The 27980-nt window shown below is 42.4% G+C and overlaps 1 protein-coding gene and 1 long non-coding RNA gene across 3 annotated transcripts in view; one reads left to right on the top strand and one right to left on the bottom strand.

Annotated features, from left to right (window-relative positions):
* The window catches only part of CFAP100 (cilia and flagella associated protein 100), a 28978-nt gene extending 4081 nt beyond the window's left edge, over positions 1-24897 (bottom strand). The window contains exons 1-14 of one of the 2 annotated variants that reach the window (XM_080996922.1): positions 24727-24897; positions 23750-23883; positions 21555-21707; positions 21059-21133; positions 19075-19181; positions 17193-17385; positions 16066-16133; positions 14873-15036; positions 12756-12836; positions 11623-11789; positions 10214-10394; positions 9476-9536; positions 1050-1201; positions 19-154 (exon numbers count right to left, since the gene is read on the bottom strand). In XM_080996922.1, coding sequence (XP_080853048.1) covers positions 19-154; positions 1050-1201; positions 9476-9536; positions 10214-10394; positions 11623-11789; positions 12756-12836; positions 14873-15036; positions 16066-16133; positions 17193-17385; positions 19075-19181; positions 21059-21133; positions 21555-21621 — 1452 coding nt within the window. In that variant the 5' untranslated portion in view covers positions 21622-21707; positions 23750-23883; positions 24727-24897. The remainder of the gene's footprint in view (positions 1-18; positions 155-1049; positions 1202-9475; positions 9537-10213; positions 10395-11622; positions 11790-12755; positions 12837-14872; positions 15037-16065; positions 16134-17192; positions 17386-19074; positions 19182-21058; positions 21134-21554; positions 21708-23749; positions 23884-24726) is intronic. The other variant, XM_080996921.1, reaches the window with a different exon arrangement.
* A 162-nt stretch (positions 24898-25059) lies between these two features.
* Positions 25060-26862, top strand: LOC308472260. The gene is made up of 2 exons (XR_013983373.1): positions 25060-25250; positions 26584-26862. It is a non-coding gene; the product is annotated as an uncharacterized lncRNA (long non-coding RNA).
* Positions 26863-27980: the final 1118 nt, after the last annotated feature.

The raw sequence follows: 27980 nt of genomic DNA, 5'->3' as shown, positions 1-27980 counted from the left end.
TTTCATTCAGATACATACCTGAACGTCAGCTTTGTATTCTCCAAAGGAAAAGACTCGGGATTTGAGTTCGAGGTCTGCTGCAGTCTCCTCCTCTTTGACAATGTTGGCTTGAAGAGTGACTGTAAGCTGCTTCAGTTGTTCTATTTCACGGTCCCTGGTCCAGAAGAAAACATTTTTTAAAAAATAAAAAATAAAGGAGTTTTGATATGTTTTATATTCACACCATGTGCTAATCATGTGCAACAACTGCAGGGAGGTTAACTATGAAACTTCACTTACATTCAGCTTCCTAGCAAACAGGTATTAGATAATCTGGATTCTTTTGGCATGGGGAAATGACGTCTCTATTATGCAAGCATGGGAATCCTAATACAAGGTCCTCATGAGATGAAAGCAGATCCAGATTTAGGTTTGATGAGGCCCTAAGCTATTGAAAGTAATGGGGCCCTTTATATGTCCAGCTGTCCTTTGTCAACAACAAATTGTCGCTGTTTTTGTTGCTGAATATATGCTATATGGTAATTTATGGAACTAATAGGTAGCTAAAGCCATTTGCACATGTTGCCATGCAACCAGTCCATGCAGAATGTAGGCACCCTATATATAGAAATGAGCAAACCAGTGATATTTTAGGGAGCAGGCTAGCAGGCGTGGCCCATTACTTACATCATAGGAGCCTACACAACACAAAACACTGTTGCTGTATGTAAGTTTTATTTTTATTTTTTTTTATCTTATATTTTGGAAATGTACATCCAGTTTCTTTTTCCTTTATTTCCCCAAGAGAGTGGGGTCCTAAGCTATAGACTGTTTAGCTTATACATAAATCCAGCACTGGATGAATGAATGTTGCGTGGGTTCTATCATAGAGAAACACCCCCTCCCAAAGTTTAATGGGGAAACTGGTCATGTGTCCTATGAAATGTCTCTTTTTCTAGTCTGTGCTTCTCAGAATAGATTTTGATGATATAAATTGGAAACCACTCACGATGCAGAAGCACCTATGTATTGTGCAAATTCACTGTGGGCAGTGTCCTTTCATCACTTACATTTTATTCCGCGTATTAGCCAAGGTATGCCGAAGTTCATCGAGGGTTTCCTCCGTCTCCTGAGAATTCTGAATTAGGGACAAGTTCTGTTCTTCCAACTCAGTGAACAGATTCAGCAGTTGGTGTGGATCTGTGAAGTACAACACCGGCTCCTGCAAAGGAAAGTGTCAGCATCAAGGAGTCCTTTCTGTTAAGCACACAGGACAATATGCACGGCAGGAGAGTGTATCGATATTATGGTTGATATTATATGGTTAACTACAGAATGCATGTTCTCCTTTGCTTCAAATAAAATGTGTATCCCAATGCACCTTTGATATATTGAGGAGTTACACTGATGCCTGCAATTGCCCCTCTCATGCTTCGGTCTGATGCCTAAGAGCAGGCCTGGGCCCTAGTCTTGCATTGCTATTATCCTATTGTAACCTACCCTTGCAGGAGTTAGTATGGTTTCTGTTATGTACTGAAGTTCTCACCCTGGGCCAGGACCGAAAGTGACCTTCAGTGATTGGCTAGTTACAGAAAATGGTTACTGTTGCATTCTAGTGGAGCTCTATATAAGCAGGCTGACTGAGCTCCTCAGTTCAGTTCTGTACCAGCTTACAAATAAAGAAAAAGCTTTGGGACTTCCGGAGGTGGCGCCAGCGGTTAATGGCAGATTTCCTCGATCGGAGGAAATCTCACCACGAAAAATAGGGTCGGATCCCGCTTCGGCGCAGCGGGGGACCCCTGAAAATCACAGGCGGGGGAAGCCTGTGAACCTGGGACCCAGCGGGCACATTTGGCGCCCCCCCCAACCCGGTAAAAAGCCCGGCAACGGGCTCGGAATCGGAGCGGGGGAAGGAGCGCTGTGCTGTGGGCTGTCTGCTTCTTTCGTGGAGTGAAGCTGCAAGCTGTAACCGGAGAGCGCTGCCTTTTTTCCTTGGAATTTCGACTTGAAAATCAACGATCCGTGAGTAGGATTTAACGCAATTGGAACTGTACAAATTGTGAATTTGGCCGAAAGCGGAGAGGTATAAAAAGGAAGACTGCCTCTCCCTATTGTAGATACAACAAAGCATTGAACTTGAAAGCGGAAGCTTAGGAAAAGACGTATTAACGGACTTTAACCCAATCATCTAACCTGGATCTTTCCCCCCTTAAATCGAGGGAAAAGGGGGGAGAACTGTGGATGTTATTTTTTTTATAAAGAAGTGAAAAATAAAGGGATTAAACCCTCGCTCAATTCCTTGGGAACGGATTCCCAGAGGCAATTTAAAAACGGATGAGAGGTACTGTCTTTAAATATACTTTGACAGTTAGTCCTGCACAGGAAATACAATTTGGATACAATATGTGGATAAACATCTCCTGGTCTTAAAGTAACTGTTTTAGATAGATTGTTATCTTCTTGACAAACTGGGGGGATTTAAAAAAGAAGTAAAGTATTTAAGAACTTTTCTGACTGTTACAGTGTCCCCCTAGTGGAACTTGGAATTGTTACAATTAGTTATAATTGAAACTGCAGCTGGCCTGAGGAATTCACACACAGCTCTGTTGGAAATTTCCACTGTTTGAATTTAACTGTGTGACCGACCTTGAGCTCTATCTAAAGGGGAATGGCAGATGGGAAAGAGAAAACAGAAGCGTTACAAGCTACAAGGTCAGGCAGAGTTTTTCGAACAGAAGATGGATTACAAAGGAGATCTTCGACCTCTGGCGCCTCTGGGATTCCAACAGCAGCCCCATCGGCACAACCAAAAGTAAAAGGTATGGCAAGTGATGATTCCTTTGCTCAAGTTTTGGCTAAAGTTAATGAATCTTTGAATAGAATAAGTCAATAAGTAGCAGAGGCATCTGATAAGATTGATTAAAACACAATAAGTATCAACCAGAATACAGCAAGTATAAATAATTTGGGCCAGAAAGTAAACACTAATACAGAGACTATTCAAAAATTACTAGAGGAATCGGCTTCAGTGCGCCAGATTGCCGAGGAGGCCAAAGAAATTGCTACAACTTCTGCCACAGAGGTTAAAGAGGTTCAAGAGACAATACCATCACTACACAAACAATTGGAAGACCATAAATTGACCCTGTCTATGATTGAATTGAAAGAAAAACAAGTGAATCTACGGGTCAGATCAGTACCTGAAGTGGAAAAGGACAACCTAGCTGAATTTCTCATGCAGGAATTTTCTGACTTTTGGGATCCAGAATTGGTAAAAGACAGTTTTAAAATAGTAAACGCTTTTAGACTTGGGAAAAGAGGCGAGAAGAAGGTGAGAGACTGTTTGATCACTCTATGAACAAAAGAAGAGAGGGATAAGATTCTGGGTTTGCATTTCCAGAAGACACTGGAAATTCATCAGACAAGAGTTGAAATATTTAAAGACATTCCGAAACACCTTCTGGATCTTAGATCAAATTACAAAGATTTGGTTACTCTGCTGAGAAGTAACAGTATTAACTTTAGGTGGGAATTTCCTCAAGGCCTATCTTTTAGCTACAAAGGAAAGAAGAGGAAAATAAGATCGGAAGACGACAAAGACAAATTTTGGAGAGACCACGGAGAAGACCTACAAAAAGGACTATCTCCGGAACCAAAAGACCGTTAGAAAAAAGGGATACCACCGACAGAAGAGGAACAGGCACTAGGTGCAGTAGGAGGAGTACTAAAATAATAACATCATGGCCCTGCAACTACTAACTTGGAACTGTCACGGTCTAAATTCCCCTCAGAAAAGGAAATCAGTATTTCATATATTAAAAAAGGAACAATTGGACCTAATTTGCTTACAAGAAACACATATAACAAGATTACACAGGAAATTGTTGATAAATAAAAGACTTGGTCAGGAGTTTATTTCATCGGACAAAGTTAAAAAAAGAGGGGTTGTGATTTATGCAAAGGACAGATTATCACCGAAATTTGTATTTAAAGATGACCAAGGAAGATTTGTGGCAATTGAAATTCAAACACAAGGAGAAAAATTTTTGATAGTAGGAATCTATGCACCAAATGACGGGAAATCTGAATTTTTTAAGAAGTTGCACGAGACCCTGATGGACCATATGGATTATAACATGATTTTGATGGGAGATATGAATGGAGTGGTATCCACATATATGGACAAGGCACAAAGACAGGTAGTCACCAAGGATGGTAGACTACCGAAAACTTTTTTTGACATGACAGACAACTTGGACTTAGTTGACATTTGGAGAATAAGAAATCCCATGGCCAAAGAGGGAACCTTCTTTTCTGAAGCCAAAATGACATGGACAAGAATTGACCAAATTTGGATAACTAGAGGAATGGCACCAAAGACAAGAAAGGTGGAAACTGCCCGAAAACTTGCTCCGACCATAATGCTGTTAAGATGGAAATGAGACTAACACCAACTGGCTCCTTCAGATGGAAGATGAATGACACCTTATTTAGAGATGAAGAATTACTCAAGAAGGCCCAAAAAACTCTGAGAGATTATTTTGAGATAAACCTCAGTACCAACGTGGGGAAAAGAGTAATCTGGGACGCAAGTAAAGCGGTTATGAGAGGGTTCTTAATACAACAGAATGCAATAAAGAAAAGAACTCAAAATGAGAAGAAGGATAAGATAATGGACAAAATAAAGGAATGTGAAAAAAGACTGAGAGTAAACCCCAAATCTCAAGAGATTTTGAGAGAGTTAAAGTTATACCAAGTACAATATATGAAAATGATGAATCAGGAAATAGAATGGAAAATTAAACAAATGAGACAAAAGACTTTTGAGTCGGCCAATAAATGTGGTAAACTGTTGGCATGGCAAATGAAAAAGAGACAAAAATTAAACACAATTACGAACTTAGAAGTGGAAGGAAGAAACATACAGAACCCTGCAGAGATCAGAAGTTGTTTCCAGAGGTACTTTAAACGATTATACACTCAAGGGCCACTGAAAGAAACAGATTTAGACCAATTTTTGAAAACAAATGGATTACAAAAAATATCTCAAGAAAACAAATTAATTTTGAATCATAGAATAACTGAACAGGAAATAGAAGGTGCCATTCAAAACATGCAATTGGGTAAATCTCCAGGACCAGACGGCTTGACCTCTAGATACTACAGATCTTTAAAAGAATGGTTAATTCAACCATTGAAAGAGGTCTGCAACGAAATAATGGAGGGAAAAAGAGCACCAGAGTCGTGGAAAGAAGCATATATTACACTTGTACCAAAAACAGAGACTGAAAAGACACAGCTTAAGAACTACTGCCCTATATCGTTACTGAATGTGGATTACAAAATTTTTGCAGATATTTTGGCTAAGAGATTTAAAAAAGTGTTGATGGAAGAGATTCATAAAGACCAAGCGGGCTTTCTCCCAGGAAGACGTTTGTCTGACAATTTGAGGAATATAATTGATATTTTGGAAAAATTAGAAGTGAATATAAATACTAAAGCAGTTTTGATATTTGTAGATGCGGAGAAAGCCTTTGACAATATTTCTTGGAATTTTATGAAGAAGAATCTACAGGGTATGGGGGTAGGCCAAGGTTTTGAGAATGGTATAGGTGCAATTTATTCAGAACAAAAGGCTAAACTAATTGTAAATAATGTTGTGACGGAAGAACTTAAAATTGAAAAAGGGACACGACAAGGTTGCCCAATTTCCCCACTTCTTTTTATTTCGGTCCTGGAGGTTCTGCTGAATATGATTAGAAGGGACCAGTCGGTTAAAGGTATACAGGTCGGAACTAAACAGTACAAATTGAGAGCATTTGCAGATGACTTAGTATTGACGTTACAGGAGCCAGAATCTGGTACTAAAAGGGTTTTAGAACTGATTCAAGAATTTGGTCAAGTGGCAGGATTTAAATTGAACAAGTCAAAAACCAAGGTTTTAGAGAAAATTTTAACACCGTTTGAAAGAGAGAGGTTTCAGAATGAGACAGGTTTAACAGTGGTTAAGAAAGTTAAATACCTGGGGATTAACATGACAGCAAAAATGGGAATTTATTTAAAGATAATTATGAAAAATGTTGGTCTGAAGTGAAAAAAGACTTAGAAATTTGGTCAAATTTGAAGCTTTCACTGCTAGGCCGTATTGCTGTGATAAAAATGAATGTATTGCCTAGAATGTTGTTTTTGTTTCAAACTTTGCAGATTGTTGACAAAATGGATTGTTTCAAGAGGTGGCAGAAAGATATTTCTAAATTTGTCTGGCAGGGCAAGAAGCCCAGAATAAAATTTAAAATTCTAACGGATGCAAAGGAAAGAGGCGGATTTGCCCTGCCAGACCTCAAACTTTACTATGAATCAGCAGCCTTTTGCTGGTTGAAAGAATGGCTACTTCTTGAAAACACTGACATTTTGGACTTGGAAGGTTTTAACAATGTATTTGGATGGCATGCATATTTGTGGTATGATAAGGTCAAAGCACATAAAGCATTTAGAAACCACATTGTCAGGAAAGCGCTATTCAATGTTTGGATAAGATATAAGGACTTGTTAGAAAACAAAACCCCAAGGTGGCTGTCACCAATGGAAGCGAAAGCCTTGAGAAAGGTCAATATGGAGGTCAAATGGCCAAAATATTGGGAAATTTTGGAACAAGACGGAGATAGACTGAAATTGCAGAGTTTTGAAAAATTAAAAAACAAAGTGCGAGACTGGCTTCATTATTTTCAGATAATGGAGGCATTTAAATTGGACAAGAAAATTGGCTTCCAGGTGGGAAGATCAAAACTAGAAACAGAACTGTTAGAACCCAAAACTAAGAATTTGTCAAGAATGTATAACTTGCTGCTGAAATGGAATTCTCAGGATGAAACGGTAAAATCGGCTATGATTAAATGGGCACAGGACGTTGGACATAACATTATGTTTGCTGACTGGGAACAGTTGTGGACCACAGGTATGAAATTTACGGCATGTAATGCCTTAAGAGAGAATATTATGAAAATGATATACAGGTGGTACATAACCCCAGTCAAGCTTGCAAAAGTCTATCATTTGCCCGATAACAAATGTTGGAAATGTAAAGAAATTGAAGGTACATTTTTTCACCTTTGGTGGACGTGCCCAAAGATTAAGGCTTTCTGGGAAATGATATATAATGAATTAAAAAAGGTATTTAAATATACCTTCCCTAAGAAACCAGAGGCCTTTCTCCTGGGCATAGTCGGCCAAATGGTGTTAAAAAAGGATAGAACTTTCTTTATGTATGCAACAACAGCAGCAAGAATACTCATCGCAAAGTATTGGAAGACACAAGAACTTCCCACGCTGGAGGAATGGCAGATGAAACTGATGGACTATATGGAACTGGCGGAAATGACTGGTAGAATCCGTGACCAGGGAGAAGAGTTGGTGGAGGAAGATTGGAAGAAATTCAAAGATTATCTTCAGAAACATTGCAAAATTAAAGAATGTTAGAGTGATGTTGGATCGAAAATAAGTGGTTTCCAGCTGTACAGGTTAAAGTTATTGATAGACTAAGATTAAAGATTAGGATTAAAGATGTTTAAGGAAATGGAAATTTGGTACTTAAGAGGTAAAATTTTAATGTTATATTACATTAAGATTAAAGATTAGGATTAAAGAAGTTTAAGTGTTATAAATTATATTAAAATTAAAGATTGGGATTAAAAAAGTGGAAAAGAAATTGCTGGACAAACAATTTGGATTGGAATACAAAAGAGGGAGGTATGAGGAAGTCCAGAAAATAAGTAAATTCAAAAACGGAAATGGAAAAGTGATATTGTTTTTAATTGTTATGTTTCTTTTTTTATTGTTGTTTCTTGCTTTTCGTGTTTTTTTATTTCTTTCTGGGATTTGTATCGTGTATTTGTGTATTTTTTTTATGTTTTTTCTGTTCAATTTTTGATTGAAACCTTAATAAAAATTATTTTTAAAAAACAAACAAATAAAAAACAGCTTTGGAAGAATCGCTGTGTCGTCTGATATGTTCGCCCACAACTTAACAGTTTCATTGTACAGTGGACGCTCGGGTTGCGAATGTGATCCATGCAGGATGCACATTTGCAACCCGTGTCTGCACACGTGCGGGTTGCGATTCGGCGCTTCTGCGCGCGCGCGCACGACTGCTGAAACCCGGAAGTAACCCGTTCCGGTACTTCCAGGTTTCGGCGGTCCGTAACCTGAAAAAACGCAACCTGAAGTGGCTGTAACCTGAGGTATGACTGTAGTCAGCATTTAATTAGCAGAAACGAGTGGCGGGCTAAAAGGGAGGATCAAAATGAGAAACTGACCAGCCGGCTGGATATCCTTTTAAAATAGGCCGGGTCCATTTCTCACACTGCTGCTTTCCTGCCAGGGTCATCAGGATAGTTAAGGAATGTTAATGCCAGTGGTGTCTAAGCCACATGCAGATCCCTCAAGTGTCCCGATTTAATTGGGACATCCTGAATTAACAGAAGCTGCCCTGGCTTCTGACACCAATCCGGGATGCTCCAATTTCCCCAGAGGCTACTCCAGGCTGCGCTGTGTCTCTCAATGTGGTGCGGGCTCCATCTCCCGGTACAGCATGGGGTGGGTAGGGTGAGCTTCCGGGAGGCTGCACCCGGCCATGCTGCGTCTCATGAGCAGGAAGCCGAAGAGAGGAGAGGGAAGGAGGGGGAAAGAGAGGGAGCAAGGAAGGGGTCAGTGGCAGGGAGGGGAGAACGACGGATATGGGGATGGGTGGGGGGGAGATGCCCCGAATTTTTGCCACAAAATGTTGGAGGGTATGCATGTGGATATGAAGACACCAATTAGACAGTGTAACACTATACAGTACAGTGGTACCTCGGGTTAAGAACTTAATTCATTCCGGAGGTCCGTTCTTAACCTGAAACTGTTCTTAACCTGAAGCACCACTTTAGCTAACGGGGCCTCACTGCTGCCACACCACCGCCGCGCGATTTCTGTTCTCATCCTGAAGCAAAGTTCTTAACCCGAGGTACTATTTCTGGGTTAGTGGAGTCTGTAACCTGAAGCGTCTGTAACCTGAGGTACCACTGTATAAGAAAGGAGCCCCAGATGTCATAGAGCTGGAAAAGCTTCAACCCAGAAGCTCAGACCCTGAAACTCAGACCTGCGATGCTGCCCCCGGGCTGTCAGAGGCCGTGTCCATTGTTGTCCAAGGGACTCCTAGCAACCACAGGGGTCTTGCTTGGTAACCTTATGCTTTACTGTGCTAAACTCTTTACCAAGTAATACAAACTGTAGTATTATGCCTTATTTAGTCTTGCTAGGCTTTATTTAGCTCAAGGACAAAATAGTTCAGGGCTCTAATTAATTTACACTACAATCCTACGCTCACTTACCTGTGAGTAAGTCTAACTGAGCTTAATGAGACTTACTTTTGAGTAAGCCAAACGAACCACAAGCAGCAAACCCCCATTTTGTAAATCAAAAGGAATACGTTCAATATGTTGGATTCAAGGTTACTAACCTCGTCATCGTCATCGTCATCAGACGGAGTCTCTGGAGTTTCCCTGTCTCCTGCAATGCTCCTGCAAAGGTTATTTCTAAGTTAGATGCTTGCACAAAGTGACCATAACAATGGATAACTTGAGATTTAAAAATACAATAGAAATCAGTTTCTAGCCCTGCCCCTTTCAAGAGCTTGTGGCAAGCGATAACAGCGGAAAATAAAGCACACAATGAAAACAAAATACAGTGGTACCTACGGTTGCGGGCAGGATCCGTTCCAGAGGTCCAGCCACATCCCACTTCTGTGCATGCACGGCGGTAGAGCGCTTCTGCGCATGTGCGAGAGGCGAAACCCAGAAAAATACTTCCGGGTTTGCCGCTTTCACAACCCAAAGTTTACGTTACCCGAGGGTAACGTAAGTCGAGGTTCTACTGTGTCACAATTAACTGCAAGCCTATACTAGTTTACTCAAAAGTAAGTCTCATTAAGTTCAATTAGACTTACAGGTAAGTGAGTGTAGGATTGTAGAGTAAATTGGTTAGATCCCTTAGCTATTTTGTCACTACAGAAGTTCTCTTTTGTCCTGTGTGCCACTTTTTACCAGCCTCATCACTTCACCAAGAGTTGCCAACCTGGCACCTCTGGGCAGGGCCTCCAGACTGAGCTTTATTTTTTAATTTCTTTTTTAAATCACAGGCATGATTGTATGTGGGCCAATGATGTTGCCTTTATAATTCCTTCCCCTTTTGCACTTACGATCTTTTGCCAAGCTGGGATCTGAGGTTCTGCCTTGAAGACACCTGGCTGAGCCTAAGAGAGTCCTTTCTAGCAAAAACTTGGCTTTGAGTCCTGGAGGAGCTCAAATCTATTCCAGACAGGTCAAAACTGGAATGCTTTGGCAGTGATCGGCTTTTCCTCCTTTGCTGCCAATCCCGGCCTGAGCAGGAGAAGGGAAAATGCGCCTTAAGTTATACAGACAAATACATTTCATGCAATTGAACTCAATGGGGATTCCTTCTGAGTAGAGGTGTATACATATTTTACCCCTACAGTTCACAGGACTTTCTGACAGGTAGGTGAGCCTAATGGTGTGTCATGAGAGAGCTTTTATGTAGGTAAAGGTAAAAGTAAAGGACCCCTTGATGGTTAAGTCCAGTCAAAGGTGACTATGGAGTTGCAGCGCTCATCTCACTTCAGGCCAAGGGAGCCGGTATTTGTCCACAGACAGCTTTCTGGGACATGTGGCCAGCATGACTAAACCGCTTCTGGCGCAACTGAACACCGTGACGGAAACCAGAGCGCACGGAAATGCTGTTTACCTTCCTGCCACAGCAGTACCTATTTATCTACTTGCACTGGCTTACTTCTGAATTGCTAGATTGGCAGGAGCTGGGACTGAGCAATGGGAGCTCACCCTATCGTGCGGATTCGAACCGCCGACCTTCCAATCGGCAAGCCCAAGAGGCTCAGTGGTTTAGACCACAGTACCACCCATGTCCCTGTTGTTCAATGTACACACCAGCCCTGCCAGGGCCTCACCAGTTGTGGCACCCAGACTGTGAAATTGCCTCCCCCTGGACAGCAAATCTACTCTCCTTTACTGGTTTCAGTCTGCTGTGAAATCCTCCTTGTTCTGCTATGTGCAGTGGTGGTAAATGTTGAAGTACAGGAGCTCAGCAAGAGAGCTCCCACAGCCACGCCCACAAGAAGAGTACCAAATAATACCAAATTTATTAGGATCATCTGACCATATAAGGACAGCAGACTAGCAAAGGGTGGTCTTGTGGATAGCATGGGATCAGGAGAGCTGCTTCCACGTCCTTAATCAACCATGTATCATTTATGAAATTCTCTGCAGAAAAAGCTGGGGGAAAGCACCATTGAAATCAGCGGTGCTTCTCCTGACAATATTGGGCTCTAACAAAAGGCTTTCAGACAGCTAAAATGCAGCATTTAGTATTTAATTAGAAAAGGAAGTGTTACCAATTTAAAACTGCCAGGATAAAATAAGAACCCCCTCAAAGTAAAGCAGAGAAGTATCTAGCCTTGGCTTGATTATTTTCCTTATTCCCCAATTCCTTTATGCTAATCTGTCATAAACAACCATAAAATGGGAGGTGCACATGGACCCAAACAATGGACAGTCCTTTGCTGGGAGCTCTTACTTTTAGAAGGTGCGAAATCTTTGTCAGGTACAATTTTCACCGTTTTTTCTTTGTCCTTCATTCGCTTTCTTTCATATTCCTCGCGCCACTCTTTGGGGGACAGCTGGAAGAGGAAGTCCTTGAATACTACATACTCCTGCATAGTGTCTTCAAACCTGGCGATCTCGCTAGAGGAGGAGAAGTTCCATCAGGTTCCAGTCACCGTGAACAGAGTCATTTGCAGTCTTCTCTGCCCAGAGGCAGGGGCGGAGGAAGGGGGGGTGGGCTGCCCTGGGTGTCACCGCTGAGGGGGGTGACAAAATGGTGAGCGGCACTCACCGCAGGGCCTGCAGCGCATCTGAGCCACGCGTCTCTCCTGGGAGTGACGCAGTGGCTTGGGCGCCCACGGGCTCCATGCTGCCCCAAACAGTCCTCCTTCTGCCTCCCCCTCAGCTGTAGGGCAGCTAGTGGGAGGAGGCAGGCAGTCTCCTCAGAGGCCCCGTGGAATGTCCTGCCCCAGCTCGCCCTGCCCTGTGGGCGGCTGGCCCCAACCCCATGAATGGCTGGCCCTGCCCCTGGGCACAGGGCATGCGTCCCGCCCCAGGCACCCAATCGGCTCGCTCCACCGCTGCCCAGAGGAAAAGCTTCCAGGGTTGGACCATTTCAACCCATGTATTTTGTCTCTTGGCAGAGGCAAAGCCACAGAGGGGTCTGCTTCATTCCAGCAACTACTAAACTTTCTACCTCAAAAGAAGACTGTTACACCACACTGCTGCTGTTTCCCAACAGGGAAAGCTGTGGAACAGCCAGAGTTGGACCTCCCGCGTATAAATGTGGGGGAACAAACCTCTCCCTAAATCAAGTTTTTCAGATTAATCAAATTATTGTCTGCCTCGTGTCATGTCAAAAGTTGATTTCTCACAAATGTGGAATGGGTATTATGTGGTACCAGTTCCACAGACTGTAGTGGTTGAGAGGGCAAGGCACAGGTAAGAGGGTCCCCAAGTACATATAGTGACAGTAACACTTTGGCCTGGTAGCAAATCAGCAACCAGTGCAGATCTCTTTGCAGGATTGGAGAAATAGCCTCTGGGGTATTACAAAAAAATACTATAACTGACAATAATTCCAAATATTTTCCAAACAATTCTGACCTTTGGATGTTCATCATTTGCGCAGTCAGTTCTCGGATCTCAATGATCTTTTCAAGCTTGGCTTTGGTTTCCTTTTCGGCGCTAAGAAAAAGGCATCAAAACAACAGTTACCTGAAGAACAGCAGCAGGGGATGACGCAAGCAGTGGGACTAAAGGTCTTTCTCCCTGAAAAGCCAGATGCAGCTGCTCAGAGAGAGACAGAGGGAGAAGCTTCTTCCAGCTTCCTTGCCTCTGTGACCTCCCAGCTCAGCCTTGTCCATACAGGGCTCTTCCACATGGCAGCCTTATCTGGACTCAGCACTCCTCATGTATGTAAGTTTGCAGTTGCATCTTCAGAATGCCACCCCATATTCTCCATTTAATCCAGATTTACTTTCCACAGGAAGTCTGATAAATGGGCATTGTAAATCTGGATTAAATTGTGGAGTAGGGTGGGAATGGGGTGGCAGCTGGATGAGAATGCTGTCATGTGTGGACTATATGGAACTGGCGGAAATGACTGGCAGAATCCGCGACCAGGGAGAAGAGGCGATGGAGGAAGATTGGAAGAAATTCAAAGACTACATACAGAAACACTGCAAAATTAAAGAATGTTAGAGTGATGTTGGATTGAAAATAAGTGGTTTCCAGCTGTACAGGATAAAGTTATAGATAGACTAAGATTAAAGATTAGGATTAAATAAATTAAAGGAAAGGGAAATTTGGTACTTAAGAGGTAAAATTTTAATGCTATATTACACTAAGATTAAAGACTGGGATTAAAAAAGTGGAAAAGAAATTGCTGGATAAACAATTTGGACTGGAATACAAAAGAGGGAGGTATGAGGAAGTCCAGAAAATAAGTAAATTCAAAAACAGAAATGAAAAGGTGATATTGTTTTTAATTGTTCTGTTTCTTTTTTTGTTTTCTGTTTTCTGTGTTTTTCTTCTCTTTTTGGGATTATGTATTGTGTATTTGTGTATTTCTTTTTTATGTTTTTTCTGTTTAACTTTTTATTGAAACCTTAATAAAAATTATTAAAAAAAAAAAGAGAATGCTGTCATGTGGACACTGTGGAAAAACGTGCAGGCATGAGCAGGACTGAGTCCATAATAAACTTGTGCTGCCTTTGAGTGTGCAGTCATTGGCAGGATATGTGGGGCCTTTTAAAATCCCACCCACATGCACCTTTCCAGGCATCTTCAGTCTTGATGTGGAGTTTAGTCCCTGGTTTTTGGTTTCTTGTTTCCATTTAAAAATAGTTGATTTGTCACAGCATATATTTCAAACATTCTCATGATCTTAAAAACCATAAAACAACACACCATGTGCTCCAATCTCATTGAAAGGAAGGAATACATTATATCTGCAACGATTTGAAAGGTTAAAATGTATACTTCAAGTATTCCAAACTATGTTACCCACCCCAAACACTACCCCCCCATGTGCCTCACTAACTGTGTGTTCAATAAAATTGTCCCCTACTGTGTAGGAGTTTTTCTTTTAGCCTCTTTCTACCTGCAGTTTCCATGTTAGATTTTCCAACAAAGCTGTCTACCAGACCGCTTCATACCACTTATCCATGGTCAACATTGCAATGTTTTCCATGTTCTGGCTATGGTCGTTCTTCCCGCGGTCAGTAAATGGATTATAATATATTTATTTCTAATTCTTGGTGAGTCCTGACTGTACAAATTAAGCAATGCCAGTCCTGGAGAGATAGGAACTGTCTGCCATGTAATCAAAGATATCTCTGCAAAGACATTTCCCCAGAATTTTTCTATTTTTGAACACTCCCACCACATATTTCTGTATGTCCCAATAGTGGGACACCCTCTCCAACACATAGGAGAGCAGCTGGGTTTTATACAAGCTAGATATCTAGGTGTTAAATACCAGCCATGTGCAATTTTGAGGGCTCTTTCTCTTGTCAATGCCGGAATAGATTTATACGGGGCTTTGATCCACAGTCCATTCCACGCGTCTTCCTCAATTTCTAAATCCCAATTTGATTCCCACCATTCTCTCATATTATTCTGGGGAGGGAAACACTGTGGGTATATTGGAAAACACACACACACACACACACACACACAAAATCTAATGTGACAGTATGGAGTCCAAATTCCAGCATTACATTTTCAAGGCTTGTGCAGAATTCCTATCATTCTCCTTCAGGAACTCATCAAACATGGCAGCATCCTTCTCAAGGTCTTCCTCGGCTCTTTCCAGCTTTGCTTCTTCTTCAATGGCCAAGTTTTCCAGCTTCTGGATCTCATCTTTCTTTACCGTTACAGCATACTGGAATTTAGGCCAAAAAGAAGAGAAAAATTACTGGCCCACACTGGAGACTTGCTGAATTGTGTTTGTTACAATTCTTGACTCAGCTCAGCAACCCTTTAAAGTTGCTTATGAAAAGAAATACAATGCAAAAACATTGCATTATCTCCGTAGGGAGTCCATAGTCTATACCTCGTCTACTGAGTCCCAATCAAATACATTTTCTTCAAGGTAAAATAATTGCTTCCTAGAGCTGGATCAGTTCTGTCTGTGGCCTGCAAAGGAGAGGTCATAGGGAACAGCAGATAATGGCATAGGATAGGGTTCAAAACACCACTTAGGCATGAAGCTCACTGGGTGACTTTGGGTGAGTCACCATCTCTTAGCCTAACTTACCTCACAGGGTTGTTGTGAGGATGAAATGGGAAGGAGGAGAACCATATACACGGCCTTGAAATTCTTGGAAGATAAAGGCGGCATATACATGCAAAATAAATCAAATGTCACCCCCCCCCCCGCGATGGCATCCAGAGCGGACGTATCCCCCCGCACCCCTATTCCTCCAACAGTGGTTGCCATATGTCAGGATTTCCCCAGACATTTTTTTGTTTTGCGATTTCCATCCAGATACTACTTCCAACTGCAGTATTCTGGATATGTCCGGGAAATTCCGGATGCATGGCAACCCTAGCTAATTAAATAAGCACACAGTACAGTCCTTTCAGGATTGTACTACTATAAGATGCCAGAAGTAGCCACTATATCTAACTCTATTCTCACATGAAAGTCTCCCTGCAGGAAGAAAGCTAGTAAGAACGTGTATGATCACAACTGTAACCAGCTGTTCCTCCTCTAAAGATGTATGTAGTCTCCCTCCATTATACCTTCACAACATTCTAAAGTTGGAAACAGTGGCATGCCCAGGTCCACTCACTGAGCGCCATGACTGAGCAGGGACCTGAAGCCAGCTGTCCCCAGGCAAGCCCATTGCTTTGACTGCTGCCCTCCACTGGCTCAGAATCAAATTCCACCCAAACTGAAGCCATATACCTGCAGCAAAAACATCTGCCGTTTCTGATTGATGTAGTCGTGCATGGTCTCTCTTTCGACGACCTGGTCTAGAAAAAGAAAGAAAGGCAGGAGGGAGAGAGACAATTGTGCAAAGTAGAGACAGAACAAGCAGCTGCGAAGCGGAGGCAGACCATGTGCAAAAAAGCTGTGTTCAGAGAGTTTCAAGAATCAGTAACAATTCCCCAAGAAGTTGAGATGTCCTTGCAACTAAGAGTCTACAACCAGCTACATCAGGGGTGGAGGAACTCGGGCCCTGGCCTCTAGATTTGGCCTTTGAGACTTTCCCAAGGCTACACCCCTCACTGGCGCAGCTTCACAACCTCCATGAGCATTTTTGCCTCGTTGGGAATATGCCCTTGAACTCTGAACCTGCTTCTTTCTTTTCTGGATGGAGGACAGAGAGGGTTGTGGGTAAGTACCCATTTAAATCAGCTTGCTGTGTAAACATTAAACCCGGCACCCCCAACCTTGGGCCCTCCAGATGTTTTGGACTACAATTCCTATCATCCCTGACCACTGGTCCTGTTAGCTAGGGATCACGGGAGCTGTAGGCCAAAACATCTGGAGGGCCGCAGGTTGGGGATTCCTGGATTAAACATACATTCAGCATTCTGCCTGCTTTGACATCTAGCCCTGCCCACCCTCATGCGGCCCCCCAAAGGTTGCCCAGAAAGGAATGTGGCCCTCGGAATTAAAACAAAGGCTCCTCACCCCTGAGCTTCACGGATATTTCCCCCATAGAGCGTCTGCCCCCTAACCCACTGTTGCTTTTCTCTCTGTGGAAGCAGGTGCCCACAATTCTGAATGGAAGAAAAGCTGGAAGGGAAAGGGTCAAGCACATGTGTGTATGCACGCCCAAACCCTGGGGCACTCCTTTACTAAAGACTGCAACATCCTATGGCTGCTTTCGGTTTGAAAAATGAAACATACTGGAAAAACATGTACGCAATCGCACATCATGGGTTGTTTTTGACTGATGTCTTTTGTTACTGGAGATGTGGCAGCAACTGAGCCTGGAGGCTGAAGCCGTGTGTGTTCTGTCACTCAAATTGCCGTCAGTCTCTTGGTTGTGTCCTGATCTGGATGCTTTCTGTAAAGATCCCTACCTTTAGTGACTGCTATCTTCCAAGAGATGCTTTCTCGGAGAGCTTTGAGGCGCTCTGCTTCTGCAGCCAACTCTTTGTCTTCCGCTTCCTCTTCCATTTGGATTTCTTTCTTGAAGCCAGATTGTTTGGCACCTTGCAGGGTGGAGCAGGTCATCTTCTCGTGAACCTTCAAAGTCTTCCTTCGCTCTCGCTCCTAAAGGTAAAAAGGGGGTAGGCTTATTGCTCCATCCAGTTTTCAGTAACCTCCAAGATTGCTTCAAATATATATGTATTGAATGGGTGGTGGTGGCCAATGGTGACCAACTAGGGGGACTAGGGTATGAATGGACCCTCTGCAAAAATCAGATCTGACTGCCCAACCTCTAACAGCCAACACCTATTTTGGTTAGGAATGTCCAGACAGCAAATTTTATTAGGAATTGTAGATACCGAGATTCCAAAGGAACAGAAAAGACATTATGTATGCAATGACCGCCTAACGGATGCTGTTAGCCCAGAGATGGAAAGAAGAAGAACAATGGCAAATTAAGCTGTTGGAGTTTGACAAAATGGCAATACTGACTGGAAAGTTCAGGAACCAAGAAGACAAAAGTTTCAAGAAAGAACGGGAAAGATTTATAATTTATCTAAGAGACCACTGTAAACAAATGAAAACTAGCAGGATTTTAACACCACTGGTAATGTACCAAAGACTTTGGATAATATGGATAGACCTAAAATATGGATGATGAAATAATACGCAGTTGTAAATGATGACAATAAAACCCACGGAGGGGGTGGTGGGAAGTCTGGAGATTCATAGAAATCTCTAAATCTGAGTATGTATTTGATATTGTTATAATTTTATACTTTTAAAATTAAATTTAAAACTATTTATGGGGGAAAAGGAATGTCCAGAACAGCATAAATTGGTTGTGGACTCAAGCCTGAGCTGATTGTGACAATGTAAAGGGGGAAAGATGTCCCAGAAGTGATGGCTCATATGGATTCTCATGTGCCTTGACACCGATATAGTTCTACTTGCAAAGTCATAGCGACGTGGGAAGCTGTCTTATAATGAGCCAGAATATTGTCAGCACTGAATGGCAGCAGATTGCCAGGGTCTTTCTAGTCCTACCTGGAGATTCTGGGCGTCAAACCTTGAGATCTTTTGCATCCAAGACACAGAGCCACAGTCCATCTCCTAAAGTCACCCAGCAAGCCCAAAGATGATCTCAGAACTCAGCGCTGAGCTTCTAGTCCCAAGACCAGCACTTCAGGCTACCTCAGCGCTGTTGACTTCCAGATTCGGAAACAGCCCTCTCCCATAGTTTCTCCCCAACATACTGGGTATTCTGAGGTATACTGCTTTTGAACATGGAGGTTCTACTTGGCTCTCATGGCTAATTGATGAGAGATTTATCCTTGATGAATTCAGCTAATGCCATTTTAAAAAGTACTTTAAATGAGTGGCTATCGCTACATTTTAGGGCAGCATATTCTAGAATCTAATTTTGTACTGCACAGAGAGGTACTTTATTTTATCTGCCCTAAAAAAAAGAAAAGAATTTGATCAGTTGGATTGCTCTTTTCTGTATTTTTATGAGCACTTTTTATTTATAACATTTGTTTCCAGCTCACTTTCCAAGGAGCTCAGAGCCTCATTTTAGAGATTTCCCTGGATATCTGCAAAATCGCAGCATGTGCACACACTGTTCCCGCAACATGTTTCCTGACCCTATGATCTATAATTGTATTAATGTATTTTAATTTTTTTAAAATGTATTGCTTTGCTCCTTGCTGCCCTGGGCAAGACAGAAATGTAATAAACAATAACAATAATGCTACACTGCTTGTGGTCAAGAAAGATTTCCTCCAGGAACCTCGTGTGATTGGTACATACCGCTCTTGCCTTTTCCTTCTGCCTGTCTCGCAGCAAGAAGATATCGATATCTGAAGGGATTTTAAACGGGTTCTTGTCTAACTGAAAGTCTGTGGCACGACTAGAAGCTGCAAGAAACAGGAAGTTATAAGCGAGGGGAGTGGGGTGGGGGGAACAGCTGCCCTTCAGGGGAAAAAAGTTTGCACGATGCTAATTGGTGATCTGCATGTGTGGATAGCTACCACAGATGGATGGCACCCCAACACAGATTTTATTTTAAAATGGCAACTTAAAAAAATATACGAATATCACCTGAGAAGAGACTTCCCTCCCCTTTCTCTCACATACAGCATTCTAATATTTGTATTTTATATGCATGTAGCATATAAAAACAAAGTATTTTCCCCCCTTCACAAGTTTTGTTTCTCCCCATCTGATGAAGATTCATCTTTTTAAAAAAACACACACACAAAAAGAACACAAAAAACGCAAAATTATTAATGGCTCTTTGCAGGCATGGCCAAACTTGGCCCTCCAGCTGTTTTGGAACTACAATTCCCATCATCCCTTTTAGGGCAACTGAGTATTGTTCTTGTTTTGCTTTATATTTGCTGCAAAGTTGGTGCCTAAGCTTTCTTTGCAGGCCAGAATGAGATTGATCCTGACTGTCCTCAAGTCCAGTGCAATTTGGGACCACATCAGACATGCTGATGGCGATGAATTAGGGCAGACATGTCCAAGGCGTCGATTGGGATCAACAGATCGATCCTTGAATGGGTTTCCATTGATCACAATATGGCCAGGCAGCCTTTGCTCCTCCCTCGCAGCCGGGGCTAGGCTGTGGGAGGGAACAAGCTGCGGCTCCACTTCTGTGGTCCCATGAGCCGGCGGGCTGAATGGGACTTGCAAGGCAGCTGCAGGAGGGAGAGACTTCTTCTTCATCATCATCATTTTCTTTGTATGCCACCATTCCATAGCTGGACCATGCTCAAGGCAGTTTACAACATGACAAGATTTACATAATTACAAACATAAGTCCTAAACAATAAATAAAACATATCAAAAAGTACACAACCAAATGGAAACAATTTCCACATAAATCATAAGATCTAAGACCAAAGATACAACAATAATATCCATGTTCAATAGCCTCTGCTTTTGTAGCTGGAGTCGGTCTGCACTCCGCCCTCCCAGGCCAGACTTGTGCCTTCGCTTGCGGTCCCATGAGCTCTGGAGCACATGCCTCTCTCACTTCACTCTGCTAAGGAGGCCGCCTTTGGCTGGGCGGCCCTCGCTGGGGGCTGCAGGACCACACTCGTGTGGCGGGGAGAGGGTGCAGCATTCCCCCTTGAGAGCAAAGGAAATTGGGGTGCAGGGTGCCATGTTCTACATTCGGTATGAGGCCTTTCCTTCCTCCTCCATACTGAGCGACCTGTGGCTTAATCAGCTGTCGCCTCCATTTGGGCAATACACAGAAGGCAGTGATGGAATCGACTGTGAATCCGTGCTAAGGAAAGAAAGGGTTTTTTTTTCTGGCCACCAACACCTTACTCCTTGCCCCCAATGACAATGGGAGAGTGTGGTAGATCACTGCCAGTTTTTAATGCTGAATAGTAGATTGCAGCCTACTTGAGGTTGGAGACCCCTGCATTAGGGTATCTCCACCTTCACTCTCTCTTTCTCTCCAGGCTGCTTCTGGACTTGTCTCCATTTTGCAGGTGGGATTCAGGTTGTGTAGTCAAAGGTCACACTCACACCATGCATTTAAAGCACTGTGGTGTTACTTTAAATGGCCATGGCTTCCTGCAAAGAACTCTGGGAGCTGTAGTTTGTTAAGGGTGCTAAGAGTTCTTAGTAGACCCTTATGTCCACCTCCCAGAGCTACAGTTCCCAGAGTTCCCTGGGATAAAAGGTAGAAGGGTCAGCTTGAACAATTTAAGAGGAAAACTGGAACATATATGCAATTATAAAACAGAAATAGTAAAAATCTGCAAGACTGTCTTACCTAGTTTTGATTCACCTGACTGAACTGAGGGAATGGTAAACACATCCCCAACTTGCCGAGATGTCAGTCTTTCTCCTGGAACAATAAGAATCAATCCCACTCTTAGTCATGGATATCTCAGGAGTTGGAAAAAAGACTTGAGGTTTCAGGAAGCGAGGGTAATGCTTCACATTTTGGAACTAATGCTCAAGTGATAGGACCTGCACCATGAGGACTGTTCAGATCAGGAATGGCCAACCAAGTCCCTGTGGGCTTTATTTAGTGCCCCAGATTTCCAGCTTACTTTCTATTCCGTCTCTTTTTTTTTAAGTAAGCCTTGATAGAACCTTAGATATGAGGCAAAATGTACAGACATATAAAAATATATATCCCACAAATGTCCACGTCCTGGAGATTTCTGTATTCTTCAGAAGCTCCTCAGATTACGACATGAGTTTTCAAACCAAACGGACCAAGCCAGTTAACTAAAGTGGTGAGAAAGAAAGAGAAAACTTACTGTAAGTTGCTTCAGAGCTCTCTGCATTCAGAGATGTATCTGAACGAGCAAAAGAGACTACAGACATGTTGGCGACGTTCTGCCTTAATAAAATACAGGGTAAGGTTTACACTGGACGTTGGCTTCCCCCAAACCGTATGCTGCGTTCACTTCCTAGAACATAAGCAGAAAAACAGAATTGATGCACCAGGCGAGTGGGGAAGAGCCAACTGCACCTATGTTGCTCAGTCTCTGTAGGAAAATAAAATAAAATTGATATATAAATATTCAGAGGGACAAGTAAAAACTACTACTGAGGCTGTGTGCACACTATGCATTTAAAGCTTATTCAAAGCACATTTTTCCCACATCAAAGAACTCTGACCACTGCAGCTTACCTCTCAGAGAATTGCAATTCCAAGCAGCCTTTTTAAAAATATAAAGCGGTCCAGAAATGAAATGAACAACAACAACCCTTTACAAACTTTAGTGCCCAGTTTTTTGAGCGAGAAAATGTTTTTTAATGTGCTTTAAAGGTACATAACTTACACAAGAGCACTTCCAGATAATCTGCTTATTGAACATTCACCCTAATTAGTTTGCAGGGAGATTAAATGGCATTGGCTATTTAAGGAGCATTCATTCGGATAATGAATGTGGGGAAGTTAGATGGCATTGCGTGGAAGCATGTATTATCCCTCATATTTCTGTGCATTTCCTCATTGCTTCTCTTTTTCAACATGTCTGATCTTTTAGGGAAGTGGGTTTGTTGCTCAAGACCTCCCAAACAACTACAATTGTGCAGCCTGAATTTGCAGATACAGTGGTACCTCGGGTTAAGTACTTAATTTGTTCCGGAGGTCCGTTCTTAACCTGAAACTGTTCTTAACCTGAAGCACCACTTTAGCTAATGGGGCCTCCTGCTGCTGCTGCTCCGCCGGAGCATGATTTCTGTTCTCATCCTGAAGCAAAGTTCTTAACCCGAGGTACTATTTCTGGGTTAGCGGAGTCTGTAACCTGAAACGTATGTATCCTGAGGTACCACTGTATGTGACTGAATCCCACCCGAAAATAGTGACTGTCTGGAAGCACCCAAAAACATTAATCACAAAAAGCCTAATAATCGTTTTAGACATCTTAATGGCAAACTTAAAAGGGCCTGGTGCACTGCATCAGAGATTTGGTTTCAAAGGTTAGGTGGGGCCATGGATGGTCATGTTCATTAGGCAGTGATTCCCCAGCCTTGTTGAAGGGACCACCACATAGTCATTTGTGCCATCAGAGCCAAAGTCCAGGGCCCCACTCAACTGAATAAACAGGAGGACCCCAGAATTTTGCGATTGAGGGAAAAGTTTCCCATTAAGAAGTTTTCCCATCTCAAAGAAGCAGAGAAGGTACAATTTTCCCTCCCAAATATGTAAAATTGCAATTTGTTTCAGCTGAGGCAATTATTCTTCCTGGCGATTAATTATTACTACAATATGCAAATATTTAGTTTATACAAGCACTTCCAATGAAACATTTAGGAACGGTCCTTCATAATGAAAAATCACATGCAAAAAGCCTCCGTACTTCTTTCAATACTACAGTATGACCAATGCCCTTAACTTCTGTTTGTTTGTGATGCACTCATGGGCGTAGCCAGGATTTTTGTTGTGGTGGGGACAGAACTTTGTTGGAGTGCAGAACCAACATAATTGTTCAGTTAGATAAGTATTTCTATTGTTTTACTTGATCCAAGGGGGCAGCTGCCCCCTCCGGCTATGCCCATGGATGCATTATGCACTGTTTTATATTGTACTGATATCTGTGTACCAAAAGTGAACTAAAATATTATGGGGGTGAAACTTACATACTCCTACAGCAACAGGTCTTATCTTTCCAAGCTATTTGAAATGATTCAAGTTAAGTCAGAGAAATGGAACAAAGTTCCTGACGAAATGTACATAAAGTCTTTGCAGGACCTGAACCACAAGTAAATCACTACATCTGATAGAACCAATCCTATAATTTGTGGGATAGTCTTAATTTTCAAGACTAGCTTTGCATATTATAATACTTTGAGGTAATTCTTTAAGATAATAACTACTTAAGGAACAGTAGCATTGTGAGATTTCATACAGCACACAATCCAAAACAGGTTTACAGGGAAGGAAGTCCCACTGTGCTCAATGGGACACACTGCATGATCTTTGTTTACACAGAAATAAACCCACTCTTTCAATGGGGCATGTGATCATAGTAGCTGCCTTATGCTGAGTGAGAAAATTGATCCAGCTAGTTCAGTATGGTTGACAGTGACTGGCAGCAGCTCTCTAGGTTTTCAGGCGAGGGATATTCGCAGCCCTACCTGGAAATGCAGAAGATAGAATTGGGGATTTTCTACAGGTAAAGGATTTAATCTACCATTGAGCTACAGCCCTTCTCCACAAATGTCACTTAGGGCATACTGCTAAGTAAATGTGCATAGGGCGCAGCTTTTCTGGCAAGTTAAATCCGTATACAGTCACAGCCTACTAACTTCCTTTTAAAAAAGCAAACTAATTATATTTAACCAGTTGCAGAGCAGAGAAATTAAAGATGTTTATTCAGTATAGCCTGCTCTTTCCCAAAAGCTGATCCCAGGTTACAATGTAAAAATCTTAAGAAACAAAATAGACTGCATTGACTTCTAGATGCCAAACTGACAAATGTCAAGAGCAACCTGAACCCCCGAGGTCTATAATTTCTCCCTCCCTCAGAAAGGTTACACACACACAACATAAACATTAAAATATTGGTGCTTTGAATGAGCAGATTGTCCTTAAAAGTACAAATATATAAATCAGCTGTCAAGAGCAAAAACAGCAACTGGGCTGAGAAAACACTGGAAATATTTTTAAACCCCCTGATGGGAATTTAAGAGGCAGATGAATGACCATAGATGTAAATATTTTGGAAGGGAAACTTATTCCACAGGCAGCTGGATCTTCAACTTTAAATATTTGCGGATGTGTGTGCCTGTGTAATGCTACCGCTGAGTAAAGTTCACAAGAGTTTAGTTTCTTTTGAGGATATGGTATGCTTCCACGAAAGTCACAGTAATTCTCCCCTAAAAAACATCTATTTAGCCTGTCGACTTCCCTGCTTTCAGACAACTCAGAGACCTATCTCTCACCAATGCATATAAGGTTTAACAAAGCACATAGCTCACCCTGAATTCTCAGTTGTGACGAGAAAAACAACACCGTAACTGAAAAATACAAGGAAGGAAAACAAAGTTCAGATGTGCCCCATTTAAACGCTTCATTTAACTGCAAGCAAGAATCCTCGGCGTCTGGAAAGCCCCTTCGGCCACCTGCGTTCAAGCGCAGCTGCACTTCTGCACCAGAGACACGATTTGGTGTCTCGACGTTCTGCCTTTGCCATTGTTCTCCTATATTGTTTACGTCGCCAAGGCAACCATTCTCTCCCGTTGCCGGGAGATGCTGACGTCATAAAAGGAAGAAGCGCCGCGTCGTTCCGGAGGGATGGTTGGCCAACCTGGGTAGGGCACTGCGCAGAGGGGCGCAGCAGTGGAGAGGCAGGCTTTCCTTGCTTCGAATTATAACAGCCCCTTTTTTGTTATAATAATAAGCTGGTAATACTAGAACTCGGCCTCTGTGTGTGTCATTCAGTGAATTGAGAGGGGCGGTAGACGCAGGCTAGACAAAACAAAGCTACCTTTTTACGCAATAGGTAAGTAACCTGTGAAATCGGGGGCCCCAGAAGATGCAGTGATTGCCGGATTTACTTATAAGCTAAACAGTCTATAGCTTAGAGCCCCACTCTCTTGGGGCCCCCCAAAAAATTTAAAGGGGAAAAAATGGGTGTACATTTCCAAAATATAAGATAAAAAAGAAATAAAACCTACATACAGCAACAGTGTTCTGTGTTGTGTAGGCTACTTTGATGTAAGTAATGGGCCCCGCCTGCTGGCCTGCTCCCTAAAATATCACTGGTTTGCTCATTTCTATATATAGGGTGCCTACATTCTCCACGTGCAAATGGTTTTAGATACCTATTAGGTCCATAAATTACCATATAGCATAGTTGTTGTTGTTGTCGTTTAGTTGTGCCCGACTCTTCGTGACTCCATGGACCAGAGCACTCCAGGCACTTCTGTCTTCCACTGCCTCCCGCAGTTTGGTCAAACTCATGCTGGTAGTTTCAAGAACACTGTCCAACCATCTCATCCTCTGTCGTCCCCTTCTCCTTGTGCCCTCAGTCTTCCCCAACATCAGGGTCTTTTCCAGGGAGTCTTCTCTTCTCATGAGGTGGCCAAAGTATTGGAGCCTCAGCTTCACGATCTCAGGTGCTCACTGGAAGGACAGATCGCGAAGCTGAGGCTCCAATACTTTGGCCACCTCATGAGAAGAGAGGAGAAGATGGTTGGACAGTGTTGTCCAAGCTACCAGCATGAGTTTGACCAAACTGCAGGAGGCAGTGGAAGACAGGAGTGCCTGGCATGCTCTGGTCCATGGGGTCACGAAGAGTCAGACACGACTAAACGACTAAACAACAACAACAACAACCATCCAGGGATCCTGTACCTTTGAAGTCCTGCAATAAATGGCACAAAGAAAGGGCTCAAGTTCAAGGCAGTAATTGTGAGCCATATTCAGTGGTGCAGCAGATACCCATGCACATGTTGGCGATGACTTTCCTGTCCCTTCCAGCCCCTCTCCTGTGTGCTGTCAAATTCAGCTTTAGAGAGTTGGGGGACTCTCTGGAACAAATTTGGGGTGTGACTGAGGAGAGGAAACAGAAGTCTGGCTGTGCTGCTAGAGAGTTGGGTACAGCTCTGTGTATTTGAAGCCCCAAGTCCTTGTTATTTATTCCTAGCCCCGCATTCCTCCCCCTTCATATTGCAGAGGCTGGTGACTGAGCTTTTCAAAAAAACACTTCCTGTCATATGCCAATAATGTTCCAGATGATTTTGTGGACCCTACAGAAGCCTCAGTATGGTATAAAATAAATGGCACAATTTGTTCTTTGAAAAATCAAAACAAAACTCTAAACTTCCATTTAGTTTTCACAGAGGCATCGCTTCCTGTAATTGCTGGTTACTCAGATACTGGAGCCAGCAAACTGTGAAACGAGTGAATGGAACAAGCAAGGAGAGAAAGGAGGCTGATTGTGGAACTCTGAAAACAACAGCACACCAAACATCTGTTTAGGCTGCACAGAAGTCCCGTGGCATTCATCAGTGAGAATTAAAGAAATTCATCCAAGTGCACATACATCACTACTTTGTCATGGTGAGGGTTTCCAATGCAGAAATAACAATAAAAAATAATGATCCTATAAATGTAGGAAATGCTTTAAAAATGTTGAAACTCAAGAGGACTAGGAATTGAAGGAGGAGGAGGAGAATATAAATCTGCAGTTCCTGATAGATGATGGAAGCTCTGAAATCTGATGAAGATTGTTGGGAATCTTAGCTTTAAAAAACAAGGCCAACACAATATTGTTATGGGTTTGGGGGTAGATTTAAATGACTCCCAGGCTCCCTTCTCATCCAGTGATTCTTGTGTGTTTAAGACAAGACTGCTAAAATGGCCAAACTGGTCACATGGTTAGCCTGATAAATTCTCTTCTGTTATGAAGATTATTGATGGACTGCATCCATGGCCAGGAAATGTCTGAATGGGATGCCCCTTTGCTCTCCATCCTAAGGAATGTCCTAATTTGGTCTATAGAAGATATGAACAAAGGAGGCAGTTGGTAGTTAACACTTGAGACGGTTTGAGAACAAGGTCAGAACTGTAGGATTTTCTGGGAGGTCTGAAGGAGGCGCTGCGTGCTGCCTCTGAAACATAATGGGGTAGCAGTATTTGTTGGAATGGGTTCAAACTGTGAAACCTCCAGGTATGCTATATATGTATAAATAAACCATTTATCATAACATGGGAATAAATCTTCAGTGACCTCAGTCCTTTGATAGGGCAATAAAGTCTGAAATATCTTTAAGGGTCAAATTAGGAATGTTTATTTAAATAAAGATTTACCCCCAATGTGTGCATAAGGCAGGGGCCAGGGCAATATTGAAGGGTGGGCAAGCAAACTGACCAAATGTGCACATATTTATAACATCAGATAAGCTTAACAAAAATATAATAAGTGCATAAAAACCATAGGAAAACTCTGGTGACGTGGGTGTATCTCATACTGACATCTGACCCTTTGGACAGCTTAATCATCATTAAAAATAATATCCCACCTTTCCTCTTGAAGGAGCCCAGGGCAGCAAACACACAAAACTAAACAATTTTTTAAAATCTAAAAACAATTCTAGTATAGATGCAGACTGAGAAAGATGCCCACTTAAAAGTCTCGTTGGGAGAGAAAAGTCTTCAGTAAGCACCAAAAACGATGCCTGTCCTTGGTCCAAAGTCATTTTCTGGCAGCTTCCTAAACTTTGTTCCT

Source organism: Podarcis pityusensis (assembly GCF_964106645.2).
Source record: "Podarcis pityusensis genome assembly, chromosome: 2".
Classification (NCBI taxonomy): Eukaryota; Metazoa; Chordata; class Lepidosauria; order Squamata; family Lacertidae; genus Podarcis; species Podarcis pityusensis.
The sequence above is the reverse complement of the archived record's forward strand: the minus strand, read 5'-3'. Positions and strand labels throughout refer to the sequence as shown.